At 31.5% G+C, this 21,380-nt stretch overlaps 1 protein-coding gene across 2 annotated transcripts in view; it reads right to left on the reverse strand.

Moving 5' to 3' along the window:
- Positions 1-2,530: 2,530 nt before the first annotated feature.
- LOC124353738 (ecto-NOX disulfide-thiol exchanger 2) overlaps positions 2,531-21,380 on the reverse strand; it is a 41,452-nt gene continuing 22,602 nt past the window's right edge. For both annotated transcript variants that reach the window (XM_046803726.1, XM_046803725.1), the window contains exons 9-14: positions 20,607-20,819; positions 15,457-15,563; positions 9,446-9,580; positions 7,833-7,973; positions 6,726-6,936; positions 2,531-3,391 (exon numbers count right to left, since the gene is read on the reverse strand). In XM_046803726.1, the coding sequence (XP_046659682.1) occupies positions 3,171-3,391; positions 6,726-6,936; positions 7,833-7,973; positions 9,446-9,580; positions 15,457-15,563; positions 20,607-20,819 (1,028 nt within the window). In that variant the 3' untranslated portion in view covers positions 2,531-3,170. The remainder of the gene's footprint in view (positions 3,392-6,725; positions 6,937-7,832; positions 7,974-9,445; positions 9,581-15,456; positions 15,564-20,606; positions 20,820-21,380) is intronic.

Here is a 21,380-nt window from a genome sequence, read left to right on the forward strand (position 1 = left end):
ACAATCAAGGAAACATGTCAAAAAGTATATATTTATGGCCATTGTAATTATTCCTGCCTTAGTATTTTTTTGCCACAATTATTTTGACTTGATTTCCTAACTAAGGAAATATATGTACACAGGTCTGCGAAGCCTACTTTTTTCAAAAGACAACTATGATGGTTTTTACAATATTCTATGGAAAAAAGTAGATAGATAGAATAATTTACTGTATGTTTTTAATAACAGTTTGATCACAGCTCAAATTTTATAATTATGATCACATATTATAACACCTTCACCCAACCTCTGAAAAAGAGATTCTTAAAATAATAAAGAACTTGAAGAATAGTTTTGCAGTTGGTTGGGACTGCATAAGTACTGATTTATTAAAGAATATTTCAGATGTTATAGCAGGACCTTTATCATCTGTAATTAATACAAGTTTTGAAACAGGAATTTTCCCAGACAGTTTAAAAATTTCTAAAATTGTGCCTATTTTTAAAAAACAAGGGAAACTGCTCAGAAATTATTAACTATAGACCAGTTGCACTTCTGCCTGTTATTTCTAAAGTTTTTGAGAAAGCTATTTGTAATAGGTTAATTGATTTTTTAGAAGCTAAGAGCATACTTTTTGTAAATCAGCATGGATTCATGAGGGGGAAATCCACTTTGTCAGCCATAATCAAATTTCTTAATGAAATAATGGAAGGAATGATAAATGGTGATTTTATTTGTGGTGTGTTTCTGGATTTGCAAAAAGCTTTTGACTGTGTAAATATAAATATTTTGCTTGATAAATTAGAAAACTACGGAATAAGAGGGACACACCTCATGATTTACTGAAATCTTACTTGGTCTGTCGGAAACAGTTTGTCACCATAAAAAATGATCAGGGTGAAGTCACATCTAAAAGATCAGACATTAAGTGGGGTGTGCCTCAGGGTTCCGTTCTTGGTCCATTGCTATTTTTAATATATATTAATGACATTGGAAATGTAAGTAATCCTAACCAGACAATTTTATATGCAGATGACACATCTATACTATATAAACACAAAAAATTTGGAGGATTTAGAAATCATAGCAAATATACAAATTAATAATATAGTGCAATACTTTAATGAAAACTTTTTAACAGTAAATGCAAATAAATCAACAGCTCTCAATTTTACTTCAAATAAAAAATCTTCCTTTGAAATTCAAATAGCAGTTGACAATTTAGTAAATACCAAAGTTTGATTCTACAAAATTTCTCGGATTGATTATCGACAAAAATTTAAATTGGAATGACCATATAACTACTCTTTGTTTAAGTTATCTAAAGCAATATTTATGATGAGAAAAACTGTCTGAATTTTGCAACGAAAAAAGCTCTTAAAATGGTATATTATGCATTTTTTTTACTCTCAGTTAGTTTTATGGTATTGAAATATGGGGAAATACATTTAAGAAGAACATTAATAAAATTTTATTAATACAAAAAAAAGCAGTACGTTATATTTCTGGTATTGGCTATAAGGATTCATGTAAACAAAAATTTCAAGAACTTCATATTATGACAGTCCCTTGTTTAATTGTGTATAAACTTTTGCTTTATATGGCTACGTCAAACAAGCTAACATATAAAAACATTCACCAATATAACACAAGGGGTGCAAACAATATTGTAACCAAAAAACTGATTTCCAAAACAATATTCATTAGCAACATTATCTCTTGGACCAAAATTATGGAACACACTGCCAAATGGGTTAAGATCACTGCCATTTAGTACTTTCAAAAGACAAATTGGATTTTTCCTTTTGGAACACCCACTTTATGAAGTGGATGAGTTTTTTGGGATTAGTTATAAATTAGATAATTGTTGTTGATTTTAAGAAATTCTTTTATCTGTATTGTAATTAGTTTTAAATAATTAATTGATTTGTTTTAATTGATATATTTATTTAATATATCACTTCTTTTAAAGATCTGGGACGAACTGGAGGATTACATTGCTTTTAAAAACTGAAATGTAAAATATTGTGTTTTTCAATGTGACAATGTATGTAATCTTTACCGGTAATAAATGAGTATCATTGAGTATCATTAATAAAAAAACTAATACTATTTACTTATTATTTATACAGGAATCAGTATCAAACTCAGAATTGAGACCAAATTTTGGTGAATCAACTCATACGTAATAAAATCGGTTACTACATTTGTTATAGAATCAGACTATATTCTTAGTAACAAATAACACAGGAATCGAGACCACAATTATTGGTATCGCAAACTTAATTAATAGCATTAGAATAATTATATTAAATAACTTTAGAGCCAGTAAAACTTTTCAGAGATAAAAACTACCTTGTATAAATTAGAAAAACCATTAGAGTATTGAGTAATAAGGATTTCCTTAATAATCCTTTACACCAATTGAATAAATTTTATTGCTCATATTTCCAAATTATATTAATTATGGAAATTTTTATACTATTTTTACAAGTAAACTTCCTGAGGGCTGGCTGCTAAACAGCAGGGAAAGGAAAAGCAATTACAAGTGTTGTAGCTCCACAATCATATATTTTGATATACAACTGTACAGAATGTTGTAAATTATTTTTATATTAAATAAAATGTGTTTAAACCCATAATGGTTTAACAATAATTTGCAATTATATTTTGTGATTACTGTACTTTCATTTGTAAAAAAATATTGCTGTATACGTTTTATGCTTGGGATAAATCCAAAACTAATATCTTTCACATTTTGATATTTACACATACAAATAGTACAATAATGAAATATATATTAGAATACCAAGCTACACAAAACCTCCAGAATAGCGTTATAATAAACAAAAATTATAAGAAATTAGAACTTTTACTGAAGTAGTGAGTAGGGACAGAAGTTTGTATTCGACCCAGTTTTATAAAAAAGGAATAAAAAGCATATTTGTGGAAAAAAAATATTGCTTTCTTCGCATACGCTATAACCGACTACTTGAAAACACTGGCAAAAATCTTTATTTGATAAAAACATACTAACTGTACACTACAAAATTAATCTTTCTCTTACACAAGATAAAGTATAATGTTCAATTAATTTTACAAGAAAAGGATGGTAAATCACGGATAGTCACATTTCTCTATTTCCAACACTTTCATCTTAGGAAACAAACACTTTGGGAAAAATCAATAGTTTAGGAATCAAGTTTGGTGGTTTTGTATCCCGCGTAGACCCAACGACGCTCCATGTTTGCTCCAATACCAGATAATTCTTGCAGGAACATGGAGGGGAACCGGGCCATGACGGTCTCCACCTCACTGGTTTTTAATGTCGGATCCAATTTCTGCAGATATGACCAAATGTAATCCACTCCGGCACCAAAGGGATGGACATGTAGGAAAATTGAGATCAGTCCTGGAACAATACAATTATCAACTCTTTAACAGTTGTACAACTCCAAAAAAAAAAAAAAAAATTATTTTACATAACCTTGTAAAGGAATTTCTGTAAACAACATATTTGTTAGATATGTTAATTGGACAGATATTGATGAAGAGACCAAGTTTTAGCCCATTATACTTAAAGCAGGCCACACATGTCTTGTAAACATGACCACTGTAAAAGTTGACTTTGTTTCTGATAGAATGCATCATAATTTATTATTGCTTGTGTATTTTCTCTATTCAAAGTTTTTTTCTTCATTGTTATAGTATAGGAGCTAGCAACGTTTTCGAGAGAGAATTTCAGGTCAGTTGAAATTTTGATATGCTGTCTTTCTTGCTCTTTCGGTTGGAGTCCGGGCTATCTGGCTGGTGGTAGTGGTTGCGTTTATTAACGCGCATCTTACCTGTACAGGTAAAAATCCTGGAGCGCTTCGGCAAATGGACAACATGGCGTCAGTCTAAAGTCATATGTTTCTGTTATTTGTGATGTTTATTTATTAATTTCGCTACAATCGCCAGTGGTAAAATGAAATGTGTTTCTGTAAGGGACATAAACATAAAATCATTCTTTTCGTGGTTGATAAACTGAAGAAGTGCCAGGAAGTTTTGAATATAGACTTATAGACTATAGTTTTGAATAGACATTGAACTGCCTACTGAAATAAATGAGACAGGTGATTGGAGAGAGACAGTTTGAAGTGCTTTTTTTAATTACACAAAACAAACATGTGACTTTAGACTGACGCCATGTTGTCCATTTGCCGAAGCGCTCCAGGATTTTTACCTGTGCAGGTAAGATGCGCATTAATAAACACAACCACTACCGCCAGCCAGATAGCCCGGACTCCAACCGAAAGAGCAAGAAAGACAGCATATCAAAATTTCAGCTGACCTGAAATTCTTGTTTTAGAAACGTTGCTAGCTCCCGTACTATTACTGCATAAACCTCTGATAGTGCTTCTAAGCACCTTGGCAAAACAGCTGTCGGTTTGTAAACAAAACAGTCAAGCAGGATGTGCAGCCAACTTCAATCATGACATTCCTGAATAGTTCCCAACATTTTTCAAGTATATTTCTTTAAAGTTCCAGGACGATCAAACCAAAAATTGTAGTCCTTGCGAGTCTTTCCAAAGGCTAGATAATGTTTGGTTACTGCCTTACAAATATATCTGGTACATTACAATGCATTCTTATTTTTAATTATGTTCTACCTAATGTTGATTTAAAAAATAACATTTAAAAATGTTGTCACATAACATTATTTGCGTAAACTTAAGGCGTGTCCAATATCCTTGAACTTGATCAGCAAAAATCAGAGATAGAAGTGCTTTGTTTATTTTAAAATTTTTACGCATACTGCTCAAAATTATTTCCCCGTACATAGTATAATGCCTGCACTTTCTGCACACTGGGCACCCTGTCAAGGTGGCTTACCATGACCTGATGCTTTTGTAAATTGAGATGATTTTACAGTGTTTATTGAAAATATGGAAGTAAGTGGTAGTAAACAAAACGAAAGTACTAGTTGGCAGAATATACCTAATGATTTGTAAAAATCTGAAATTAACCCTTTGAGAACAGCCGCTGTCACATCTGCCAATGACTGTGTTCATAGAGGACATATTCACAAAAGGTTACATTTTTATGGTTGGTTCACTGATATATCTACAAAATCAGAGTGTATTTTTAAAACAAAACTGTTTTTAGCGGAAAAAAAAAAACTAGTTAAGGAAGAAACTCTGTTTCAACTCTCCCCCACCGTATGTATATTAGGTCACAAACTAGGAGGGGTTCAGTTGTTACAGAGTTTCTATATTCACTTGTTACACTGCTACAATCAGTGGCCCAGGTAGACTGGTTCACCCTGTATGTATCAGAAGTAATTGATAAAAAAGAAAATAAATTGACAAAAATTTGTTTATTGTTCCATAAAAAACAGACAGTTTCTTTGGTTTAGGTTTGATTCATTGCTTCCGGGAAGTATGATCATACAAACATTAAACACCATCATTGCCACTGACAAAGACTGTTGCTCAAAATAAAACATCAGCCGGTTTATCTGTACCCTCACATCAGAAAGGAGTCATGAAACATTCTGGTTCTTAATATTATCAGAATCTTTTTCTCCGTCTCTTGTTACTTTTGAAGAAAAAGCTGCTGATACAATTTCTATGTTGCCGCACTAATGCTATTTTCAGTCTGAAGGGGATCATTTCATCTTTTAAATATACAATTATCAACTTCTAATAGGCAAACTACATAATTTTGATTAACCCTTTTAACCCGGGAGAAAAAACGATGTTCTCTTAAAACTGCCACGCCAATTTTATGAGTCTCATAAAACTGCTGCATGCTCACTGCTTTGTTTTTGTACGTTTTTTTATAACAAATTATTTTTCTGATTTCTACTCAGGCTATTGTAATTTTTCTGGTACCAAAATTTTCAGAATTAAATTTTCTAACTAAATAAAGAATTTTAAAGTTTATCAAAGCAATTTAATAATTAGCTATTATATGTTTTTTATATTTATAAACTTTTAAAAATGTTAAAAAATAACTTTTAAGCCTTAAAACTACAAGAAATAATAAAAACTTTAGTTCCAATCATTGAACCAATGAAGTTTTTTTCACTATCACTAAGTCACAAACTCTATTTACACATTTTTACAAACATATGCTTATACTATTACAAACATATACTATTTTATATATTTACAATTTTTTTTTAATCTGGTAGGCCTAATTGCAAATGTGCCGACTGCCAAGACGCATTGATTAGCTGTGGACGACTCAGTATTTAGAATAAAAAAGTCAAAGACTTTTAAATAGATGATTTATATTGATTACTAAATCACCAATAAACTACAAAAAACTATAAACACAATTAAATATATATTTCTTGAGCCAATATACTTTATTTCAAAACATGAAATCGGCGGACACTAAATTGTCCGCCCGTACGTTTGGCGAGTAACTCGGCGGACAATATTTTGTCCGCCCATATGCTTCGCATAGTATTCGGCGGTCAATATATTGTCCGCCCGGGTTATAAGGGTTAACATATTGTGCACGTTATTCTGAAGGCCAACACACAGAAAATAGTTACAATGTAAATTCAACAAAATGTTTAGCCTATTCTTAAAAAAATTTGGACACCCTTCCTCTGTAAAACTGATTTGGATAAATGAGGTTCAGATAAACAAGGTTGTAGTGTAATATATCTAAGATTTTTGTATATATTTAAGATGCCTTAGAGTATAGGCACACATTTTAAAAATACGTCACCCACTAAACACAATAATTACCAATTAGTTTTGCCTCCTTTTCTGACAGTTTCGAGGAGAGAAGGAGTAATGAGTCAGTCGTGTCCACTTCACCATCGGGCTCTTCCTTTTCTTTACCCTCTTCTCCCTCCTTGGTCTCCTTTTCTTTTGTCTGTTTCGCTTTCAGCCTGGTCTGTAGTTCGAGTACTTTTAATTCTTCTTCTCCTTGTTTCCTCTTAGCATCCAACAGTTGCTGGAAGAATAAATTATAATTGTTATTAATTAAATATGCTTCATTATAAGAATTAAAGACCAGCATAAACATTTTATAAAATAATTGTATAAATAATTCATACAGTACAATCTTACAAAATTGGTATATGTTGGATATTACATTTTCGTCTTGGGATTAAAATTAAATCTATTAAAAGTGCAAAATAATTTATATCAAACATGACTTTAACTGATAAGTAAAATTAGTTGTAATATTTTGTTTTAAATTTGTTATTGATGATGAAAGGTTTAGGATTTCGGACATTTGTCATCATTATATATTATATATGTACCTTAGAGTATTCCTCATTTGAAACAAAAAAGTTCTATAAAAATAGGTTGAGAAATATTTAATTTGGCCATTAGCAGCAATTTTGTATAACAATTATATCTAAAACTATTGAAGCTTTAGATACTAACCTTTACTTAGGTTGTGATAATAAGGAGAAGATTTTTATAAATAATTATGTGATTTGTTTTAATATTAACAAAATGGTATATGTTGAAAAATTTAAAAGTCAAATAAAAAAAACAGTATAGTTACAAAAATTTACAAAATACCAAATAATTTTTCTTAAAATTCAAACGGTACTTTTAAGGTATGCTTGCACAAGCAGGGAGTGACAAACGTAACAAAACAGCTGAAGCCTTTAACTCACAAAAGTTGTACTTTTATTTGTAATCATTGAAAACAGTCTGAAGACTAGTAAGATTCATTCCAACTCAACATATGAAAATTGCCTCCTATTGTATAGCTTGCAAAGTTTAATAAGACATCTCCAACTGCTTGTCCTTCTGTTCTAGTTCCACTCTGAGATGAAACTTCTCCAAGTCCACTATTAAGATTCATCCTAACTCAACATAACAATTGCCTACCTGTTGCATGCCTTGCAGTGTTTGCTGGCACATCTTTAATTGCTTGTCCTTCTGTTCTAGTTCCACTTTGAGATCGACCTTCACCAAGTCCACTTCGTTCTTGTAGGCCTCCAGCTGGCAACGCAGACTATCATTTTCTTCCTGCAGGTCACAAAATATTTATTATCAGATATGTTGAATTTGTAATTACAGAACAAATAGAGTAAATTACATCAAAACTTCTCCCTGGACATATTACTGATTGTATTACAACTATTTCCATTGTACCAGAGGGTTCCTTAAAGACCTATTTTGGTTGATGCTCAGTATGTACGATCGTTGAAGATCTGATTTATCAACTTGTAAATTATACCAGGTTTCCAATTGCACTCTTTTAATATTTTATTTTTAGGACGCAACAACAAAACTAATGCCTATATGAAAACAATAGAAATTTTTTAATAACTAAATTTGTATGCAGCTGCATTAAAGTGACTAATGTGAAGCATAACCATAAATGTAATATATATATTAAACACAGTATTCTTCCTAACCCCAATAGCATTTTAATACATTCTATGCAATCTAAATCTTGAACAGCCTCTTATCTGTAATAGTTAAACAGTGGACTCAACAGTTTCTGTTTGTGTTTGATATTTTATAGTGCTGCATTGCTACTGGACACAGTGGCAGTGGATTGTGTATTACTCTTCCATGAGTGAATATAACTATACAAACTGACCTAATAGTCTGTTACATCCAAATGTTAGAAAATGTTATTTAAATTTGTTTATTATACCAGTAACTTATATACAAACATTAAACTAATTCAAAAAGCTAAAAGGTTTCTTATTAATAATTTACAACGTAAACATCCAGCTGATCATGGCACCTACTGTGCACTAATGAAGATGGCACAGCCATTGGTTAACCTTCCAACACTATTGAGTGATTTAAGCGATATGGAATTTAATTTATACTTGTATACTCGCCTGGTATTTTTCTATAAAATACAAATTCATTTTTAATTTATAAGCATAATATTGTTTGTAACAAACTGAGTACAATTTTCCATAATTTTAACATGTGACATACAAGGTCTGTGATGAAAGTACCTGATACTTTGATATTATTGAAAAACTAGGTTACTGATCACAACCCAACTTCAGTTTTCTTCAATGTACTCCCAAATTGGACATGATTGAACAACCTTGCTGCATTGAGAAACATGTCGCATAGTTTGCATTCGGGATCGCCATTAGCTTTGGACCATTTGCTTGCACTCAGTTTAACCTCTTTAACTATTTGAACTCTGGTTCTTTTGAGTGGGGATTTCAATTTCAGCAACAGTCAGATGTCACATGGTGTCATATCAGGACTGTACAAAAAATTTTGTACTTAACTTCTGTGGTGCTTGGGCAAAAACTGTTCTATCATATGAAAGGAATGAGCCGTTGCATTATCGTCTATGTTGATCTTCAATGATATCTTGTACTATCAACTGAAATGTTGAGGGAAAACAGAATGCAAACCAGAATAAATAAACTGTTCTTGCCTATAAGTGTCATTAGGTGTTTTTTAATATATTTAAAAAAGTATTTCAACATCACAGATGGAATGAAGGATTGCCTGACCTTTAGAGCTGCACTAGGGTCGTCCTTCCTCGGCTTCTTGCGTAAGGTCGGGTAGTCCTCATCAGTATCGGAGACTTCCATTTCTTCATCTCCTCCAGCCAGTAGGTTCTCCTCCAGCTCCACTGTCTTTATCTCCTACAACAACCCCGTCCATGCTTTATCTCCTGACAAGATGATACACCGTTTTCCCCCAAGCTTATGGTGGGTTACAGGTTTGCATCTTGCATAGATATAAACTAAACTATTTAAAACTCAACTTTTAACAATGGCCTTTGCAACAAAACAAATTATTTAGCCAAGAAATGTGGTCATGTATCATCTCACACATATCAATTAATTTCAGTATGATTTCTTGGATGTACTTGAAATAACATCTCCATGATCGTTCTGAATTGTATCGTAACATTACTACTGCTGGCCTTACCATGAAAATTTAAACCTTTACATGACCAATAAATTTCCTACAGAATATTGTATAATGTAATACTGTCGAATTGTTCAAAAGTTTCTATTAAATCTATATGTATTAGACAATATTTAGAATAGAGATCTATGGTGTAATAAAAAGTTTGGTTCGATAAAAAACCCACAATTAGTTCAGTAAAATACAAGAATAAACATTAATTCAATTTGATTCTAAAGTTTTCGTTTTGCTCGCTGTTGGGTTTGAGTATACAGATTGCTAACAGTTGGTCTTGCTTTTAGACAAAAGAGTGTTACGCAATATATCCAAATCACAGATAGCAGTATATATACTGTGTTTATGCAATCTTGATATAATTATTCACAGTAATGTCCTCTTTTGCATTGACAAATAAAACCTTTCTAAAATAAAATCTGAATTTCACTTCAGCACATATACAAAACAAAAAATTGGACAGCTTGAATAAAAATTAAGTTGAAAGAATTTTATGGTGCACATTGATATTAATAAAGTATTAGCCCATCAGTGTGGATCTAAATGGGGATTTTTGACATCAGGAAGGGATTGTTTGAAAAAGATATTTTCTTGCAAAATTTTGTAATAAAAATTAGTGCAACTTTTTTCATCTTTTGATTTTACTCGTTTCTTTAATTGGAAAGGGTGGAAAATTGTAAATATGAAGTAAAACTGAACAAATGTTTTAATGAAGTATTAGCCCACTGATTTTTTGTCTTGAAATTTTGTTGATTTGTAATGACATCAATTTTAGATTTTCATAAAAAATCATAAAATGCTACAGTCATAATAAAAAAACATTGTCTATGTTAATATACTTCAGGATATTCAAAAGATAAGAAACAAAAACAATACCAACAACAAAATTTGTAACAATCTAAATAAAATCTGCTCATTTTAAATAGAGACATTAAATTTAGATATTATTACTGATTTTAGGACATATTAATTTTAGTATTCATTACTTAAAAAAATGTAAATACTTGATTGATTCTTTGATATTTTAAATTAATACATATTTATAGGAATAAACAAATTTTCAAAAAACACAATTTTCTAAACATAAAATTGACAAACACAATTCTCATTAGTGCTAGTGTTTAGGAAAGACTTCAGCTCCTGGAGCGCTTGGCTGGTGTGACCTGGGCAAGTGATTGGTGTCCCAATTACCTATCACGGATCGGAACTTCTGTCATCTGCGACATCCACCATGTGTGGAGTCCTCGATAAGTTCCGGAATAAGACAATGAGGTATATTACAAGATCTCCACCCACCATAGCGATGACTGGAATATGAGGGTAAATAAAATATAAACGGCAATTTTGGTATTGTTCTTAGAATGCAGGTCCTAATTACATAGATAATGCTCTGTGGAGTAGATGTTTGGTTTATGAGGAATGGGGGAACCATTCTGGCCATCAGAACAGCCATGACCAATCAAGAAGTCCCATTATCTGTTGCGTTACGCAACATTATTATAAAGTTTTTAACCAATATAGGCGTTAAACCGTATGAAATTTTAACTTGTTTGAGGGCACAGTTTGGTTGAACTGCCAAAACAGAAACCAAACCTCTGACCACCGAAATTGGCAAAGATGCAATCTTCATTCAGGATAAGTGTTTTGTTTTTCGTACACTGACTCAGAATCGTGTGTTTATGTGGGCAAGAGAATTTTAAGGGTGGACAAGAACCGATTAAAAATGGAACTCATGATCGACGCCCAAGGACAAGCGTTACAGATGATAATATTCTTGCCGTTTGAGAGCTTATTGAACGTGATCGCTGTTTTACCGTGAAAAGCTCTGAGAGAAATATGAGCCAAGTTGGCTATCAAACACATAAAACTTTTGTTACCATAAACCAGCAGATCTAACCCTAGCAATTCTTGCTTCCATCCAATCTATAGGCCTAAGCTGTAAGAGCTACAAGCCCAAACACTGTAGTCAACTAATAATAGCTATCTGTCTGGGAATAATCAATACCGACAGCTCTATTGAACCAGATCAAAGAATAACAGATGCTGGCTTTCATGCACTAGCAATGTTTGTGGGTAACATTACACTAAGCTTCTTATCTACCAACTTTGATGCTGATTACTTTTTTAATGTATCAATAAAAACACATTTACAATTCTCTTCCATTTTCTATTGAGGAAACAGTGTTACAAAAAATAAAACTAAATTCCTCCTGTTTTTATTCCCAAATTTTGCAAGAAAATATGTCTTCCAACCAATCCCTTTTTCAAAAAACCACCCTCTTCCCCACCCCTTTATGAGCCAGATGTAGTGGTGGTCATCTTGTTTTTAACCACATAAGAACAATGTTAAACCTCACACAAGTTTACAGCGTTATCTTTGGTCATATAAAGTTATAGGAAATTAAAATTACCATCCATCAAAAGGCTTATTTTTTAATATTTTGATCGGTTCTAGCAAAAAAAAATATCAAAAGATTTTTTTTTATTTTCCTGTTTAAATATTCAAAAGTATAAATTAAAAAAAGATAAAGGTACTGAATTGATTTTATACTAACTATACTACAAAAATACAAGGTGACTGAAGTCTTCAAAGTGTTTGAGATTTAACATTGTTGTTATGGATAAAACTCAAGATCCTTTCTTTCCCTACAGATGGCACTTACTTAATTTAACAAGGACACTTTATTGATTGGTAGCTCTTTTGTATATAACATATTGGCAAATATTTAAATAAATACTGATGAGCCCTTCTGATGCCAGTATATGAGGGTACATTAGATAGTATTGTACTCTCTCATATAATCTGAGATAGTCTGGCTCATCGTGTGATCCAGCCAGTTTTAATTAATAAAATAAGTCGTTTGCCATGGGACAATTCTTGCCAACCACTTGACTTGTGATTTTGTTTTGGATGTTTTTGATTTAAAACTTATTTTATTGATAAAACATTAAATTTTATAGTGAGCTTTTTAACTCTAAAATTATGAGTTTGTTGTGCCTTATTTGTGTATGTATTATATTTGACTGTGTAAATGCAATAGAACATTGCAATGCAACAAACTGTGTTGAAAAAATAAGAGTAAAGCCTAAACAAATATTTGTGACAATAAATTACAAATTTAATATTTTACAGCATCTTGATAACGGTGAATCAGTCTAAGGCATTAGTAGAAGGTTTAAGATAGGCTTAAGTACAGCTAAGGAATGGTGCTGAAACAGAAGGTTTTATATACAATTGAAGCTGATAAAGAGTGTTTTACTCAATCCACCTCATAAAACCTAAACACAACTGTTTGATGATGGCTTGTGACAGTGGTTCATGCAAAACACAGATGAGCCACTCCGAGGTCAATGTAATTTTTTATATTGTTACAATAAAAAAAATCCTTGCATAGTGCTGAATAGAGCTACCAATTTGATTTTTTATCACAGAACCTGACCCAAGGGAGATCCAAACTTACATAAAACTACTTATGCTACTTTTTTTAGACCAAAAATTCATACAAAAACTTATCTTCTTAGTTTTATGTGAATTCTCTCAAGCCTTAATATTTTCACTGAAGTTAGTTGACAGAGTTTTGTTTTTACTGTAAACTACTTTATTTAAATCTAAAGGCCATTACGGAATATTGCAGGTGTTGTAATACAAATTACATTAATCCTACAAGATCTAAATAATCTTAAATACAATGTAGAACTTACTACGGGTTCTGACCACATAAAAGATCTTCTTAATTACATACAAACTTTTTAGGAATTCCAGAATTCAATGCACGTAACAGTGGATAATTGTTTGGAGGCATAACATGAAACCTTCTTAAAACTAGATGCTACCTCATCCAATAGAGTTGCACCGTTCTGTGGAACACTAATCTATTTACCGAATAATCAAGCAGAAGAGAATCCATCATCCCAGTGGTTTGTGTTTCTTTGTTCATACTTACTTCTGACGACTCCTCCCGTTTTCAGAACCAACACTAACTCATTCAATATATTGTAAATATACACATTTATTGCTTTCCAACGCAACTTTTACTCTAGAGAATTTGTACATTAGTTGAGGAACTCAACAGCCACATCTTTCTCCGAAGAAAAGTGCAATTGCAATTTAACATGTCAAGAGAAGCCACAAAAACAATGTTGTAACATTTTCACTCACCACATATAAATATTAAGTGGATTTTTCCAAACCACAATGAGTTTTTGTACAACAGCGTTGAGTCATCTTACATCTCCTCCTATTGAAAGATGGACTTTTAATCCTTACTGTTAGCTAACTCACCTCGTATTTAAAAACTACTATAATTTTAAACAACACACAACACAAGCACTATAGATATATAGTTAAATATCTAAAAGATTTAAACAAATGCTTACACAATGTTTTTATAACTATTATTTATTTACTTTGAATAGGCAACTGGAACATTTTTTGTTTTACGCAAATCTAATATAGAAAAGTAAAATTTATAAATGTTTAGTAACATTAATTTTTGGCTCTGGATTGGATATTTATATTCAAGGGTTACCTTAAAAATTCATTATATTTCATAAGCAATCAATTTTGTCTCTTCAGGAATGTTCTAACTGCTCTTGCTATACCCTTGTATTTATCGATATGAGAAACACACTTACTTTATTCAGAAGTAAATAAGCATTCCGTTAAAAATCAAGCATTAAATAACTGGCAATGATAACCTGCAGTGTGTTTCACATTGTTACATCTCACTCACACTAGGGGGATTGACAAGTAACAATGGACATTAACAAAGTTCATACACTTTTTATTAAGTAAAGCTGAGTAGATTGTTTTTAACTTAAAAAAATATTACATGTTATTTAACATCATACTAAAGAAAATACCAAATGCTAGATGAAGTGTCAGCACCTTGTTACAAAACTGTACTGAATTAAAATATATAAGAAGTATAAAATATAATTCATAAAAATACAACGTATTAAAATTTGAACATAAAATTTATGTCGTTCAAACATCAAAGTAATCGGCACCTACTATGAAACCCTAAGCAGTAGATATTGTGATTAACAGATAATCACTGTTTAAGCTTTCATTTTTCCTAAAATATTCTGAGAAAACCTCTAATCTGACTCCATTAGGCAATGTATATGCATATTCAGGAAATTTTCAAAGGAACATTTTTGTGTAACAGACGAACGAGATTGTTTTTTCGTTTAGTGGAATAATTATGTATATTGAAAAAGGAACTGAAATTAACAGGTTATTTTTTTAATCATAATAAATTACATAATAAGAAAGAAATTTAAAATTTTGAATGTTTATGTTTAAATTATAATGTAGGATTTCTTATGTAATATAAAATTATGTCTTTGGGTATTTTTTATATGCCCCACATAGGCCTATATCACTAAAATGGTGCAATGACATTGAGCAACAGTAAAAGCAGCATGATGATGCCCTACAGGGTAAAATAGTTCATAACAAAAATGTATCGATAGAGTAGGCCTTAAATACAAACAGTTTTAACTCTGTAGCAGCGTTGTACCAACTGAGTAACTCTCAAAACTAATAACTTCTCCACAGTGCTTATGTTGGGTTGTCGGTTCCACCTACCGTAGCCTGTTTCTTCCACATCTCAATGTTCTTTCGTTGTGGTTTGGTGAAGTGGTCCCAGACCTTCTTATGGGAGGCGGCAGAGAATACCCTCTCGATCTGACTGACTTTTGAGACAGAGCAAGGTATGAGTACACAGGTCAGCTCCACGGTATACTTACTGTGCGCGTGGCACCTCTCATCTGTTCTGTGTCATTCCACACGTTCTCATTAATTATTCGTTGTGAAACATCTACAATCTTGGTTAGCCTTTGGTCTTTAAATCAAAAATTAAACTTTTTTTGTGAGAAAATAATTTTTAAATCCTGTACAACTTTTACAACTGACCCATCTTTAACTAAAAAAAGTACACAAATACTTTACTAGAATTAAATACACACAAAAATACGAAGGAAGTTTTAATGTCAAACTGTTGTTAGCAACAAACTGCATTTTATTCAGTGATAGAAAGAAGTGCCCTGGTTCTCACTTTATCACAATAGAAAATCAGTATGTCGTGGTTATAGAGGATGATAATCCAACACACCAAAACTCAGTGGGCCACGCTTCACCTATAAATCTTTCACTATTAAAGTGTTCATATAATACCAAAAAACCCCATAAACTGAATATCAAGATGTATACGAAATTCCCTAAAATAAACTTTTGCAGCCAACAAAACTCTTGTTGGAAGATTGATTTTTGTATCAGATCAGTTGTGTCCAGTTGAAGCATATACCAAAATTACTAATTTATTATAAAAGTTAGCCAGAAATGTATTTACGCATTAAAAAAGCTTAGAATGACAAAACACCTTTTGAGAGGCACCACACTTGATGGCAGTTACAAGCACACACTCCATCCACGAGGAATATTTTCAGTCCTATTGAAAGAGTAGAACAGTCCGACACATTAATTGTGGTTTTGCGAATCAACTTTTGTAAAATAAAAATGAAAACACATGATACAATCTGTGTTCACTTACAGGTTTTACAGACAATCAAACACATTTTGTATTACCCACTTGTCCATCATAATAATAATACTTCATTTATAACTCCCAAACATCATGTAATTATTCAAAGTATTCGTAACCCTAATAGTGACAGGGGCGATAGGTCAATTAACTGTCAATTCGTCATGCTGTCTCCATTTAATTTGTTATTATATGAAAGATTATAGTATTTTAATTACTCAGGCATCACTTTATACATAAGTTTCTAATCTATCGATAGACATTCTACTTTTTAATATGTGAAGTGAAGCAATAATTTAATCAACTTTGCAGTCTAATCAGTGATCATGGTTGCTAATTAGACTGGAACAAAATATACAACATGATACTATAGCTACACCTGGGAACTACCATTTACAGGTCAGGTCATAGCGCAACTCAAATAAATTCCAGAGACAACCAGGCTTAGATTATATATTTAGATCATAATTATATATGTGAGATTCTGGCGCTCAATTTCCATTCATTGATATTTACGATTGGACAGAATTATGTAATATATATTTTGACAAATATAAAACAGTAGTATAAGCACCAGAATTATGGAAAGTGTTACTGATTTTTTGTATAACTGAACGATGGCAAATGTCCGGAAAAATTCTGTTCCCTTCACAATTCTTCCATTGTCAAAACCAAACTTCAATAAAAGAATTCATATATTCATAGTAATTATATTTATATAATCAATTATTAATATTTACGAATTAATAAATAATTTTTAATTGCCTAACCCAATTAGTGTAAAATAATTTTAAAAGAGTATAAATTTGTACATTTAAATTATTTAATTATCAAAGATATTAAACTTTTTTTGCCCAGAATATCTTCTTTATTTATTCCCCTAAAAAATTATACATAGCGTATTATAACTAACTACAGTAAAAAATTCCCTTACGCAAAATCCAAATTAGCCAACTACTTAAAAGTCAAATAACTGCCACTATTAGGGTTAAAAATAAATTATGTTAATTATAAGAAATGTTTGATACATACATTTTTTTAACATCTCAACAATATACTTAGCGTTATAAATTTTAAAACTTTTTCCAGAATCATTGTGGAAATCAAAATATATAAACTGGATTGCATACATAATTTTCTTTATTTAGAGTACTTATTATTCATGTGAAAAGATAAATATCACAGCACAAATCCTTGAATATACAGTTAAATTGGAATACAAAACATTGGGTTGGAAGTGTATTGTTAAATTGATTGAGGTATAGTGAAGCTTTCACTCTTTGCACTCGGATTTGAACTTATGTAATTGTCCTCTCAGCTTGTGTGGTCACTATAACCACCCTATATGTTAGTCGGAGGTTCATGACCACGTCCTGTCCCTCAGCTCTCCGGGCCACTCTTAATGGCCTCTCAGTCCGCTGTATTGCGTAGTTATACATTTCAACCCTTATCTAGTTGTGGCTGGAAAGTGCAGCATTCTCTAATGAACTACATTAATATTTATCTATTTGAAGCATATACCGTACTAAATATAGCTTAGAGTTGTTTGTTTTATCTGAGTGTCAGTGTCACTGTAGCTGCTATAGTGTATCCAATCAATATTATTGCATATTAGTGCATTTGGTGGAGACGAACCTCAAAATATGGAAACAAATTTATATTCTGTTGATATTAGAGACCTATCAACAGAATATAAATTTGCACATAAAAATAATAACTTAACTTTAATTTAAATTACACTACATGTTATGTTTACAAGAAAATAATAAATAACTAATTATAACAAGTTTTAAGCTTAAGTTTCGTAAGTGTTTGAAAATTGCATTTAAATCTGTCACTTAAAGTGCCAAAGATCAAATACTGCCATTTAAATTTGAATCTAAGTGACATGCATGGTTATACAAATAACTGAGTGAAGACACCGGACCCAGCAGGCCACGACTCGTCAAGCTGAGAGGATAACTACTTGTGATTTTACCTGAACTGAGCGAGAGATCAGTCTGGGGCATACTTATGGGCCTGACAAGTGAAAAGACAAACAATAATTTAGAGAACTAGATCATTGCTTATAAAAAGGAGGTCTTGCTCTAACAACTCACCAAAAATTGTAGATTTGTGCACGGATCTTAACAAGCAGTACAATTACATTACAATTATCGTGCACCAGTTCTGGTAAGAGTATGGAACCTATACTATTTCTTAACCTAGACTGAAAATTCCAAGAATTTAAACCGTGTGGCCACTGGCTCTAAAAATACTTTAGAATAATTTGTTTTACGATTCGCAAAACCAACACAAGTATAGTTTCTTGAAGAGAATAAGACAAGTATATTGTAATGTTGCAGCAGCTTCCACAGAAGCTCTCTCTCTCTCTCTCTCTGGTCCTGTTCTTCTCCATCACTGAGTAGCGTAGACTTCTCCATTAACATTACAATTTATGACACCTTTGAAATGGCTTCAAATTTACTGATAAATATTCTTACATACTTTGTTTCGTAAGATTCAAACATAATTTTTATATTTTCAAGAATATCACATGAATTTTAACTATACTGTTTCACCCATACATTTAATTACAAAACTATAAGTTTAATCAAATGTGGTTGTTTTAGTAAAAAAAATAGATACAAAAAAGTTCAGTATTAAATTTTTCTATACAGGGTGTTACAGAACTCATGTCAGATGCTTTAAGAGATTGTTTCTAGATTATAGTAAACTAATTTTTAATTTTAGTTGGATTTTCATTCATATTATGTGTACTGTGCTTCTTTGCAAATTTTGAAATAAATTTGACTTTGATTTGATTTCAAGGTTTAGTATTTGTATGTGTGCTAAACCTTTGTATTTTCTTTATAATATATTTCTATGATTTTATCTATAATCTTTACACATACATAAGCCCAATTTTTCATTTTAAAAGATATTTTTAATGTAAAATTCATGTAAAATTTGGTTTAAATGTATGTTGAAGTTTTTAAGAGAAATATTTTTATTTTTTTGTATATAAAAAACACATACAATACATACTGACAAAATACTGAAAAATTAAAAATCCAACTAAAGATTAACTAGATTTATTATAACCATAAGAACAATCCCCTGAAATATTACAAGAGGTCTGAAGCACCCTGCATAAAAGGGGCAAAATACTTATTTGTAGCCAATTAAAATGAAAATTTTCTTTTGAATTTTCTTAAGTAGGCAAATTTCCATTGAACCTTCTTTATTTCCTAAATTTACAGTTTTTTTGAACAAAAATAAAAGTTTTAACTGTTTTTACTGATTTTCTATACACAAATACTACCACATCAATGTATTTATTTTAATAACATGTTCTTTTTTATTATTTTAAGTTGAAAACACACTAAACTTAAACTGTGCATTTGTTGCCAATCAAAGGTTACTTAAAGGTGAACTTCAAATCCTCCCACAGTGACATATGTCAGTGCCTAACTTTTTCTCAGAACTAGTACAATACAACCTTTTATCGGTGTTTCTATGTTTTGAATATTGACAAAATAAATATTTATTGTAAAAATTAATGCAACTACTAAAGCCATACATTGGATTATTTCTTTTCAATTATTCTGTTCAAAGTGGATAAAAACGCTAGCTCAATACAAACCAAAGGCAGCACCCAGAATGGAATGTATCCTACAAGTTTGAATTTTGACAATGTACATTGCATATGTATGTCTAAAGACATATATCTTGAATTATTTGAATAAAAATCATTTAGTTGACTTGTGGGAGGGGGAGTTCCAATTTGAATAATTCTACAGAAAAATTACAGGTTTATTTTTTAGAACAACACTTTCTCCCATATGGAGGAGAGTGTCTGAGCTAAAATGTAGCAGGCCAACATTTTACAGAGTGGGGCCAACAAATGCCTTATTGCCATCACCTCTGTTATAAAATTCATCATTGAAAAAATACTAAAAGGATGTCAATGATTTTCTGTGTATTGTCACGTAATTTAGATATTTTGGTTTGTATTTCAAATTTTCAAAGACATCAAAGGTCCCTATCAAAGTTTTAGAAGGTGGTAAAAAACTATGACCATTCACAACATTTAACCTACAGGAATATCACATGGAAACACCGATACGGGTCCGTCTTGCCGTTGTTGTTACCACCAGACACTGCAGATGGGTCCGATCCTCAATAATACACAAGCAGAATGCAGTGTACTTACATTGGATGAGCAACCCTTGCATGCGCCCCTTCATCAGCTCCTTGGCACGAGTCAACTCCTCCTCATAGGTTGCCTTCTCCGTGAGCAGCCGCCGCACGTGCGAGTTGGTCGATTGAATCATGGAGTAAAACGTGTTGGAATTGCGCTTGTTGCAGTCACCCCGCTCCAACCATGTTATCACAACTTGCACAGCCTTTGTGAACTGCTCGTCAGCTGCAAACATCACAAAGTCAGAGTGCACAATGTAGAAAAATATACGGATAGATTAGTAAATTTCTTTACTGTTGTGAAAACAATTTACAAATTGAATAGCATCCATCAGTACATTACTAACTTTAAAATAATTATTTACTTAAGTATAAAAATAAATGTACCAACATTTTTTTCTTAAATATGTAGACTATGACTAACATTGAAGGAGAAGCTCTTCTTCATGGAAAACACTATCTTCTATTATTTATATGACTAACATATTTCCATTGTATAGTAGAAATATACAAAACCAGGGCAGGGTTACATTAAATTAAAACTTAATGAAGTTTACAATATAATTAAAACTATAAGTAAATTAAATAAGGGTGTCAGGCAATATTGTAGCAACAAGACTTTGCATTCACCCTCATTCCATAATAAATTATGAAATGAGAAATGCCTCTTGAATGGGAGAAAGAATGAATTTAATCTTATAGCATTATTAGACATTATGATCTTGACCAAATCCATATAGACTGTAACAACACTATGCTCATGGTGAAATTGCAAAAACTGAGTCAC

The sequence above is a fragment of the Homalodisca vitripennis genome, chromosome 2 (assembly GCF_021130785.1).
Source record: "Homalodisca vitripennis isolate AUS2020 chromosome 2, UT_GWSS_2.1, whole genome shotgun sequence".
NCBI classification, from domain to species: Eukaryota; Metazoa; Arthropoda; class Insecta; order Hemiptera; family Cicadellidae; genus Homalodisca; species Homalodisca vitripennis.